This window comes from Neopsephotus bourkii, unplaced genomic scaffold (assembly GCF_033783945.1).
Source record: "Neopsephotus bourkii isolate Nb327-2 ecotype Australia unplaced genomic scaffold, CSIRO-AGI_Nbou_v1 NB_1080, whole genome shotgun sequence".
NCBI lineage: Eukaryota > Metazoa > Chordata > Aves > Psittaciformes > Psittacidae > Neopsephotus > Neopsephotus bourkii.
In genome coordinates this window covers 2864849-2876980 of record NW_026901568.1, presented here as the reverse complement: position 1 = coordinate 2876980, position 12132 = coordinate 2864849, and the positions used below count along the sequence as shown (strand labels likewise).

The following is a 12132-nucleotide window of genomic DNA, read 5'->3' as shown; positions in this document are numbered from 1 at the left end:
GTAAACATAAAAGAAGCAGTCACTCTAATGCTGGTTGCCTGAATGCAGATTGTGCATAGATTTTATCTCCAGGAGGATTATTAAGAATGTGTTATGAATTCTTAGGAGAGGCAAAATGAAGCTAATGAGCATTACTCACTCTGTAGGTGAAGTTTCAGATAACAAAGGGACTGTATGTTCAAATCCCAAATGTCCTCCACCTTGAACAAGTACTCAGACCACAGGTGCTCAGGCCTTCTGGGTTATTCCATACTGTTTTGCTTCATTTAGTTCATTGTGAAAAACACTGAAAAACTTTGATTTTTCCTCTCAGTGCATAACTTTGAGTGTTTTGAACCCTTTAAGTTGTGCAAGAGAGGAAAACTCAACTTTCGTGATAAGTTGGTGGGCCAGACCTTCTGAAAAGTATATTTTTCTTCTGGGGTGCAACAGTGCCAAAGACTATAACTGCTTCTGAATTAGTCATGAGGAGATTTGTTAAAATGAAGAAGCTGCTCTCACATTAGACTTTGGCTCTTGAACATTAGTCTTCAGCATGCATATGTATTTTTTTTAGTGTTCCTCTGTTTTAATTAGTGGACATTCCAGAATCAATCAATACTGATTTGTGGCTGATCACAGAAACTATCACATCTGAAATAAGCTCAAAAGTATCATACAAGATTAATTGTGTAATGAAAATGTTTAATACTGTATGGAGTTATCAATGCAGCACATGGACACTGTAAAATTTACAGCTAATTGATCTCTTTGCAACGATATCATTAAAACTGTCATGTCAATCTTTTATGCAATTCCCCACACACAGATATAATGAGAAGGGACAGAATCCAGCGTAGCTCCAAGTGTTACCTTTCACATATCCATAACACAGGGGAGAGCAACACTGTTTAATGACTCTGAGAAAGGCTTGCTGAAGTGCCAGCAGGACACTTGTCTCACGACACAAGCAATCAAGTGGTATGCATGAAACAGCCTTAGGGAAGATAAGAAACTGCACACCTGGATTCTGTTATGGAAACATCTTCTAAAGGCCCACCGTGACATATAAAGCTCCCAAAACAGTCTTGGGAAAGGCTTTGCTTCTCAAGTGTTATTTCTTGACAAGGCTGTACAGTGCTCAAAAAACAGAATTACAGTGCTTTGAAAGTGTGCAAACCATGGAAATGGAAGATTATCAGTGTCCAGAGCCATTTGTGCAAGGAACCAGGCTCTGTTTAATCCCTGGGGTGACTCAAAGTTTAATGACTGAACTGTGCTTGAGATTAGGCTGAAATACCACTGGCAAATTAGGTTGGCTAAGGGAAATATCAGAAAGGAGGCTGGGTCACTCTCTCCTATTCTGATCTGTTCAGAATATGCAGTATCTGAACAAAAAGCAAACAGGAGGGAGACCAATACAATATAAAAATCTAAATTGAAATTTAGCAGTATGAATTCAGAAATGTAGCAACCACAGTTGCAGTACTCCAGTCCCCAGCAGGATATCTTCAGGCTTACTCAGGTACCTTTTGTTCTACAGCTTAGCTTTTGTCTTACTGCTGACTACAACGACTTCACATAACTATAATGGTCTCCACTATGGCAAGAAGAGAGCTCATTCAATCTGGTACTTTATGTGTTTCTGTGTGAAGTGTTAAGAAATAGGACTGAAGGAAAAGGGTTTCTCCATGTAACTGCAGAAGTTCTTGAGGCCACTGTGTCTGTTTTCTCCCAGTACCTAATGTAAAATGGGAGTCAAGTTATCATGGCAAATCAGCAATTAGCAAATTAGTTAACATGTACTGGGTTTGTTTTTATACCCTTGTCTGTAGGGACTGCTGGAGAAGTGTCCTGAGCTAGATGGAGGCTTAGCTTCTCCCGTCACGGATGTTCTTAAATTATCGCATGCAGATAAATACTTAAAGGATGTAAGAATGAGGGAAAGTGGAAACGGTTAAGATATTTCTATATCCTGGAAATTCCCAGCTTCTCAGACACTTTAATTAGTAGCTGACGGTTTGTTACACAGATCTATATCTTGTCCAGTGAGCAGCCCAATGCCTCAAAGAATCTTAAACGTGACTTACCGTCAGGGATTGCATAAGTTGTACTGAATATAACTTGGGCAGCTTCCACTACTCATCTCAATGTATCAATTGGTATTCTGATGCACGTAATATAAGAAGTAGCTAAAACTGTAATTTTCATTGCAGCCTTTGAACTGTTTATGAGATATGATCCTGCTTATTTATGGACTTTTTAATTGCTGCCTTAGATTGAAAAAGTTAGGAAAATCTGGCTCTCAGGAAGACCAAATGGGCATCAGTCCATTTGCTTTCAAAGAAGCTTTTATAATGGCTTTTTTTTCTGTGTAAATCTCTAGCGCCTTTTTGAAAGTTATGATCACTGGCAAAAATCAGAGTGATACTAATGATTTAGATGGCCAGAAAAGTTGTCAGAAGCATAGGACACTGATTTAGGAGGCAAAAGTTTTCGATTTTATTTCCATCATCTGCACATTCTCAAAGAGTTACTCTTGTTTTCTCTTCCATAAATGCTATACTTGAAAACCTTCACAAAACTTCTTATTTTAGAATCTGCTCAATATCTTTTAATGATTTCACAATATTCACACCTGGGTTTGTTTGCTGGGGTTTTTTTTTTGTTGTTGTTGTTTTTTTTTTTTTTTTATATTAACACAGGTTTTGCTTTCTCTGGGAATTCTAGAACTAACACCATTGGCATAGCACGACCTGCCACTGTGCCACTGCACAACTTTATGTTTAGTCTATGTTTCCATTCTCAGATCTTTGGTCTTTTGGAGCAGTAGCTTTAGAAATACTGAGCATAAATCTTGATGCAGTGTACCATTAAAAGTCTTTTACACTGCAGTTAATTAAAGAAGTTTAAACTGTACTTCTCCTTCCTCTGGCATTGAGCCTACTCAGTAATTCAAACAACAGATTCCCTAAATACGGGAGGAGGGTAACTGAAGTCTGTGTTCTCACCATTTAAATTCATTTTCATGCTGCATGTATCTTGTAACAATCTGGACTTTTTAAATGATACAAATGTATAGAGATCCTCAGACCTCATTCTTCCCCATGCTCCTTAATGTCAACATATATAGGGGAGGTGTGGTGTTTTCATTATGTAGGTAAGATTTAACGATCATTTCTACTGACATTTCTATTGCTTTCCTGGAATGACTACTGTGAGTAAACAGTCTTTTGTTCTCCTTTTCAGCAGCAACCTTACAGACCCAGTATTCTACTTCTCCAGAGTAAATGTAATTTATGAGAAAAACCTGGCCTAATCTGACTTGCTGTTTTCTTCATTGGCATAGTGACTTGCCAAGTAGCTTACATTTTACTTGAATACAGCTGGCAAAGCACAGCCACCTTTGCATCGTTACCATGAATGCATGTAGTGATCTCACATGTACCAGTCTGTGCTTCAAAACTTGTGGGTGAATAGAGGTAATTTATCCCAAACCCTTCTGTGTCAGTGATTGCCTAATTTACAGTAGATCTATGCATCAGCAGCTCTCTTTCAGTTGAGCACAGTTCTAGACTATCCAGCACTTTAAAAAATCAAAGGTGTCTTCTATTACCCTCTGAATTCCGATTTAATTTGCAGCATCTACATTGCACCATTAAATGAAAGTTTTCATGGCAGGAGAGTATGAATAAAAGTAAATGTGTCTTAAAAGCTGTGGGAGTTGGGTAAATGCCTCTGATATTTTATCTGTACCATGTATTTACTTTCTGGATTTAGGACTTTGCACGCACTGGCACTAAAATTCCTCTCTCATTTGATAACAACCATGCTTCTACTTTCTCAGTTAATTTCTTACTAACTACCCCCAGTATATTTAATATCTACTCAAGCTAGTATAGACAATATTTCATCAAAAGCAAAAATTATCTGCTCTGAGTACAGACACAGTAGTCTCAGATACAGATATCAACTTGTTCTTGTTTTCCAATTTTAAGGTCTTTTTCAGTTCAGTAGCAAGAGGTCCACAATATTCTGCTGCTGGAAGTGACATACCTTCACTGAAACATGATGTCTTTAACTGTTCTGAATATTAGTGGGTCTGAGAACCTCTGTTTAAAAGAAGTTTTATTTACTCCACTGCCCTGGTCAGAATACAAAGGGAATAATTCTGTCCTGTCTAAAGCCCTGAGTAAGTGCATCACTCTCCTGTTCCTGCACAAAACTCCAGCTGACATTAGCTGCACTGTCCTACCTGTGCAGCCAACTTATAGCATTAGTTCAATAAACCTCATCTTACTGTCTTAAAACTTTATGCAATCCTCTACTCAAGAATGCTATTTCCTTAAAGCAACCCCAAATTGGTAGAGACTATATAGCAAGACATGTAATCTCATTAATTCCTCACCAAACGCCAAGCTATTGCATCAGGGAATACTATGCAATGCAGTACAATATGAAATAAATTTCCCAGAGAAAAAAAAATCCATAAAATTATCTGGAAGGAAAATAAATTATGTCTTTCAAGAGGAGCACAAAAAGATACATTAACATGGCATCCCTAGCAGGGCCCCTCTCCCAGGAACTCTCCCAGCCCCTGAGATGTGCCTTATTTTCAACGTGACCACAGTGCCATGACTCTCCCACCCCCAGCTACCATGCCTAGAATGCTTCTCAGGGATATTTTCTATAAAAAATACATGACAAAAATGTTTATGCAGGTTTCTCATAGCCCATTTCATCTGCACTGACATGCAGAAGCATTCTTTGCAGCTAGGTAGACCTTGCCTGTCATTTCAAAGGCTGAGAAGACTGTAGAGACATCCCCTGCCATATGAACACAGCAATTCCACATGTGCACAGTGCTTTCAGGTGACTTGACAACAAAACACTGCAGGAACCTGGAAATGCAGAATCTAGTTTGAAAATCCCACTGCACTGCTGATTCTCTTCTTTCTCCACCCCACCCAGCTCCATCATAAAGTCTGCTCCATGTTCCACCCTACTCCATTGTGGAGCCAGGGAAGTTTCTTGTCCTTTCTACTTCCATTAGGAAGGTTCTGCTTCAAATTTTCCTCTTCTTTCACACATTTCAACCCTGAATTTAAAAGCAATTGTGTGCTCATCTTCTTATGTCATTTCTAAATTTCAAGTGCTAGTTGCATCAATGTCATCCTTATCAGAACCTTGAGCTTTGTATCAGTATATTTCATGCTACTTCTATAAACCTGGTCCTTAAAATCACCCATTCCCTCCCTTTGTGCTAAGAATGGAAGGACAAGTTTCTAGGATTGGTAATTTTCCCTACTATATTTTTGAGCTCATTTTCCATTCAGTTTAGGTCTTTAATATTCTCTCCATAAGTATTTATATCAAACTCTGAGTGGTACTGACATCAGACTCATGAACTCACAGTTGATTGGATGACATCCCTTTGAGCTTTCAAACACTTGCATCAGTTGCTATTTTGCAGAAATAAACTGCTATTTCTCCCATTCTTCCCCCAGCTTCTGTTTCCATGTTCCTTGCTCTGAGGTAGAGACCATACTGTCCTCCCAGTTTCTGGGCACTCTGTCATGGTTGCCAAGCTGAAATATTATATTCTGATGACTCTTCACAGCATTTGCTTCCCAATAAATGTTTGTAAAGTGAAAGCATCACATAATTCCTAACTCTTTATCAAATACATTCCTCCAGTATTAGTGAGAACACTCCAAATTTAACTCAGGAGTTTCCCCAAACGTGCAGTGTCTTATACAAAATTTCCCCAAAGTGATCTGCATGAAAGCAATTTTTTTCTTTCATGACAATGACTTGCTATTCCTTTATTGCCCACTACATTTTTAATCTTTAATATATTTCTATTTCATGATGTTTGCCATTATCCCTATCTTTCATGAACAGCTCATATCTTTCAATAGCTGTACTGCAGTTAAGATAGCTACTCTAATGGGTTTTTCTGCTATTTATCTCTCAAAATATTTTAATTACTTTATTTTCATGATGGGCTAGCATCAGCTCACAAATTACCTCTGCCCAAATTAGATTCAGAATTTACCAGACTATGACTCTTGTCAATATTTATGCTTTCTTCTTTGCAGAAAGAGAAAAGTATTAGAAGAGGAAACTTCACAAGAGCAAATAGTGGCTTTTAAGCAAATACAAATCAGAAAACAATTCTTATGGAGGTTATGGCAAAGGCAAACCAAGTACTTTATAAAAGCATTTGATTACTCAAGTCAAAGTCATTTCCTGTCACTGAACATTCAGCTCTCCTGAGATGGTTATTAAAAGGTTTATACCTATTTATCTATTAACCTATCCTCTACAGGCAAAGCGGGACAGACAAGACTCAGAAAGTAAATAATAAGTGTTTTACAAATGAATATATCAGGGAAAATATATACATAATCTACCCAGTGCATTTGAATTTATAAAAGTTGGTAAGGAACATCAGTATCAGCATGCAGAAGCCTGTAAGGAGTTGATAGTCCAGAGGTATTCTCTGAAATCCTGTGTTCAGATTTGGGTTCTGTCCTCAAAACCAGGAATGAAATTAAATCATTCCAGGGGGCACACAGAGGTTTTTCCTACAATACTCACTGAATAACAAGCAGTGCATGTTTGACCATATACTATCTTAATAATTCCTTCTTTCCTATTTAATTAGAGGAAACGCAATTTTAATCTTCAAAAAAGCCCCAAACCAAAAGCCAAGTAAAAGCCCTTACTTGGAACAATTAGCTCAATTTCTTCTGACATCGCAGTTCCCAGCACATTGGATGCAAAGCAACGGTATTTCCCTTGAAAATTGGTGATGATTCCACGGTTTTGAATCACAAATGTTCCGGAGTTGTTAGTTGCAACTATCCTTGGGTCAGATAACAAATCAAATGGTTTTCCATCCTTAGTCCAGTTAAAGCTGAAAAACAAGACCAGTGTTACACAAGACAGGCCACAGAACAGGGAGCACTATTGTACAAAACCAGTGGTAAATAGGGGTCCAAAGTGTACTATTAAAATAAAAGAAAAAACTTCATGTAGGAGAGAGTTAAATGGCAAAATAACAACTGTGCTACCATAAGTTGTGGTAGCTATTGGGCATGTCTCTCCTATCAGGCGCTTTACTTTTGGATAACTGACTGTGACATGAAATAAAATACAAAGCTTAAGGCAAAGACAATAAATGAGAGAGGCCATCTGTGAAAGCAAGGGCACAGAGTGAAAAGAACTATAGTCTACAAAAAGGCTGTGTCTGTAGAAGAGGTGGTACTTTTGACGGGCAAAGACTGACAGGAGTTTTTCTCACTATCTACAGGAGATACCATGGTCAAAACAAGGAGAAACCGAGATGGCTCAGCTGAGTTTCTCCTGGTCTTGACACAGAATCAGTTGTAGTTTTGATGATACTAGCGTGTGACTTTGATTAATGCTGAAGGCTTGGTCATAGTTTATGTATCTGAAAGTCTTAGATGGATTGAAATAAGGCTGAAGTGATTAAAAATCAGAGACAGTTGGAAATTAGACTACTACATGCATCTATGGAAGATGTACATTTTTCAATATTTTGTCATCTTTTAAGAGAAAACAGAAATGTATGTTTTGGTACTTCACTAATACTGGTAAAACTGCCTTGCTACATACAGTATGGAAGGCAATATGGGTTCCTATTGCCTAACCAGCACTAACATACATTTAAATATACTGGCAAACTTTCATTAATCCATTGATAAACAGTGAAACAAAGGAAATTTGTTATCATGCTACAAATCTCCATTCAGAGTTCAAGTAAGCATGATCAAATCATCTTGACATAAAATAACAATTCTTTCTAAAGCAAGTTTAAATTGTGTTGCAAGTAAAGAAGGGAAAGATCAGAGTAAAACTAACATGCAAACCAGCTGTTAATTTAACCCATGTACCATCCTGTGGAGAAACTTTTACTGTGTTATTACATTTTTGCTAATCACATTTTCATTAAAAAAATTTCCTTTTCACACTAGCATAAAATACGTAAAGCTTATCTTTGGATATTTATTTGAATAACTCCTTATGTGTATATTTGTAACTTCACTATGGCCGTGATGATGCTAGGTGCAGACAAGGTATCAGATAAAATGCAAATGTGATCTTTGAATACACACTTTAATGTGCTTGGTATTTTTAGGGTTGCTGTGGAAAAGCCAGAACAGCTGGGACCCTTTGATTACTATTACATATCTCCTATTTTTTGCAGCACAGCCCAGACAAGCTTTTTTAAATCAGACAGTGAACTCAGCACATGCAAGGAACATCTTCCAACAAGAAAAAGACATGTTGATATCTATTCACAACTGAGTGGAAGTGATGGAGCAATAAAAGCTGAATGGCCTAAATGGAAACCCAAACCTTAACCTTGTCTTACAGTGATGAGCAGGTTACTGTACATTATCTATTCCTCCCCTCCTCAAAACCATAGTGATGTTTGGCTACAAACAAATTCAGTTTCTGCTTGCTTCTCTGGGTGAAAGCAGTACTCACGTGGGCTGTGGGTTTCCTCTAGCTTCACATTTAATTGTAAAGTCCTCATCAAAGGGGTAGGCAACCTGGGTGTGGGATTGCTCAGTGATTGTTGGAAGCTGTGCAACTGAACACAAAGAAGAAGCAGGTTAAAACACCACCCAAGCAAAGCTATGCTCTGCTCAGGTCATTTCTTAGAAAGATTTAATGTCAGGACTGCCTTACACCTGCAAAGAATGAGGAATTGCCAACACTCTCTGTTCCCCAGACTGAACACTGTTAATGCCCCAACAGCCAGAGGAAAGCTTGATGGCACTGACTGCACCCAGCCAGCCACTCACAGGCATCACCTCCACACGCTTCCATGTACCACCAACCCATCCAGGGCAGAGGAGACCTGTGGCCATGCTAAGCTAAAGTCAAAACATGGGTGTGTGGAATGGTAGATTTATTCAGTGGTGAAGTCAGTAACTGGCTTTTTAATCCAGACAGATACCCACACATGAAGTAGCAAATTGCCACATCCATCCTGGATAAAATTGCCAGGAAATCTATGGACTGAAAAGACGACTTAATGCCCCTCTAGGGTACAGCAGTTATCAGTGACACAGTAACACAATGATGTTTCACTAACTTTTTTTTTTTCCTAGAGGAATAAGTGTTGTGAATGTCTGTGTAACAGAGCCATATGAGGGAGGATACTCCCCACATTGGAGCTGGGGATAATAGGATCATCACATTGCTATAAACAGCCAGGAAGAAAATTAACACGCTCTTTGTTTTCTCTTTTAAGTCCAGGAAGCTCAAAGCTGGAGCAAAACGTGGTGCCTTGTGATGCTTTGTGGTCTCAAAGCTGAACAATTCCAAGCCCACCAGCTTCACAGATCAGACAAAATTCCTTTTTATTAAAATATAAAATGCTTCATTAAAGCAAATTAGGGGCTAGGTGGTTCCCCTGTGTAGGTATATAAATACAGTGGATGCCCAGACAGTTTGTCCTGCACTTTACAGTCACAGATCCACTTGTACTTTATTGAAACACAAAGAGCCACTGCTGTACTTTCCTCCAAAAACACCTTCTACTTCCAAACGCTGATAACCAAATTTGGATAGCTTTAAAAAATATCCTATAACCCTGCTTGATTGATTCCCCTTTGCAGCCAGGGCCATTGGCAGACTCTGGAGTGCTAACAGCTCACAGCAGGTTCACATGATGCCCTGTAACTGGCCTGTGTCCTATTCTGAGGATACAGTGCCCAAAGCACTGAAATGAGCCTATATATCATTTTCCCCCCACTGTAATTCATAAAATCAATTGGGTTTTACTTTGTTGGGTTTCTCCTCCATCCCCTAAAAAATAAAACTTGCAATCCTCCTGGTCCACTTATGTTGAAAAAATTCAAAGCTTGGGAGGTCTGGGCTGTACTCCAGGCAGTGGTGTTCATTGTATTGCCCCTTATGAGCCTCATCCCATATTTTACATGTGTGCTAAAACCACACCAACCATGTAAAACAGGCAGTTTGAATGCATTCACAGCCAGAGAGGGATAAAGGAGGTGCTCCCCAGGGTGGTATGTAGGCGTAGGAAATACTTCTCTGGGGACTAACATACACCTTGAGACATACACCTGCTCCTTTTTCAGACTGAAACAGCAGGTTGCAAGACAAGTAAGGGTATAGGTACCTCACAGAAGCTTCAGGGAGATTCAGAGCCAAAATGAGTTTATGTGAAGGATAAAACCAAACCCTCAGAGCTAAGGGCTGCATTGGATCACAAACACCAGATATATGATAGTAGGCAAGTTTATTGCAACATTTACAGAACCATGGAATCATGGAATTTATGATTCTATGATTCTGTTCATTCACAGAATCATGTTTGGGTTGGAAGGGACCTTAGAGCTCATCCACTTCCAACCCCCTGCCACGGGCAGGGACACCTTCCACTAGAGCAGCTTGCTCCAAGCCCCATCCAACCTCTCCTTGAACACTGCCAAGGATGGGGCAGCCACAGCTTCTCTGGGCAACCTATGCCAGCACCTCAGCACCCTCACAGGGAAGAATTTCTTCCTAATGTCTAATCTAAATCTACCCTCGGTCAGCTTGAAGCCAGTCCCCCTTGTGGGTGGGTACCTTAGACCTAGGTCATCACTTGTCATGCAGGCTTGTAGGCATAACCTAGCATAACCTAGTCTAATCTATTTCCATTCTAATCTACTGTAGTCCATCCAGTTCCATTCCTTGCTGTTACAATCCTTTCTGTGCCATTTTATTCTACTGCGTTCCATTCCATTGCATTCTACTCCATTCCACTCCATTCCATTCCTTACGCTCACCCTAAGTTGAATAACAATGAGACTGTTCTTTTCCTGTCCAAAAACACTGTCAAGGACACAAATCACAAAGCATACAAGTTGAAACAGGATTTTGTTTTATGATTCCATTTTATTTTGGTTTTGTTACTTTTAGTTTATGTTATGTTATTTTATGGGGTTTTTTTGTTTGTTTTGGCTTGCGTTTTTTACTCTCCTTCAGAGCTGATGCTCACAAGCACATGTGTAGCCATGAGAAGACTGATGCATTCTTCATCTTAGCTTGAAGAAACATCCCTTCCAGTCTGTGAAAGGAAAGCCAAGAAGCATGGAAAGCAGCAGCAGGAAGACAGGCCAAGCAGTCCCTGTCTCCTGAAGAATGAGAAATGGAAGCATGAGCACCAAGATCAAAGAAACACAAATGTTCAAGAATACCATGAGGTATTTCCCAAAGCATGACACCTACTGATGACAAGCACACGAGTTCCAACACTTGTTCAGGGGCTGCACTTCCTGGCCAGGAGTAAATGAAAATTGCTCTCATGCCTGCCCGGCGGTGATGTTGCATGCAGGGAGAGCTGGAAAGTGGCAGCTGCTGATGGGGCAGTAATAATGAAGCCCTTCCAAGCACAGGCTGCTTTGTGCAAGCAAGAACACCCAGGGAAATGGAGCCAAGGGAAGAGCAGAGCCTGCTTTCGCTCTGAGCTTGCACTGAGCGATGGAGCCAGAGAGCACCAGTGACTGCTGTATTGCTGGGTGGTGACATGGAATGGAGAGGCATAGAATAGAATGGAAAGAGAATGGAATGGAATGCAACGCAATACAATGAAATACGAATCACTGGGGATGCCGGCTTTTACTGAACAGGATGTTTAAACAAAGAGTGAGTATGTCCACGTAAACAGGTCCAAAACAAGTGGCTTACATTTTTATCACATTTGAATTTCCCAAAGGCCATGTTCTGGCAGAATTAAATGAAAAATGGAACAACTGAAAAGCAGGATTTAATATCTTTTTCTTCAGGAAAAGGTTAAAAAAAAAAAAGAAAGAAAGGATACCAAAACAATACATCAGAGTGTTCATTAAATAGCTACAACTCACCTGATAACGGTATTTCAATAGCTGCTGCCAAACTCAATAGAAAGAAAAACAGGCATATGGTGATCCCTTTTGTGCTTAATAGCATCTTCATCACTCTTCTGTAAACAGGGAGTCCAAACAGAATGAGAGATAACTTATGCTTCCTCTCACCGTCACTTCAAATCAGATGTAAGGATGTGAAACTGAAAGTCTAGTGAGGGGAAGAAAGAAAAACATTAGCTTGCAATATTAACTTTCTTCT

At 39.4% G+C, this 12132-nt stretch overlaps 1 protein-coding gene across 6 annotated transcripts in view; it reads right to left on the bottom strand.

Moving 5' to 3' along the window:
• CHL1 (cell adhesion molecule L1 like) overlaps positions 1–12132 on the bottom strand; it is a 141893-nt gene that overhangs the window by 48061 nt on the left and 81700 nt on the right. For all 6 annotated transcript variants that reach the window (XM_061362117.1, XM_061362116.1, XM_061362119.1 and 3 more), the window contains exons 2-4: positions 11892–12081; positions 8500–8605; positions 6711–6901 (exon numbers count right to left, since the gene is read on the bottom strand). In XM_061362117.1, coding sequence (XP_061218101.1) covers positions 6711–6901; positions 8500–8605; positions 11892–11982 — 388 coding nt within the window. In that variant the 5' untranslated portion in view covers positions 11983–12081. The remainder of the gene's footprint in view (positions 1–6710; positions 6902–8499; positions 8606–11891; positions 12082–12132) is intronic.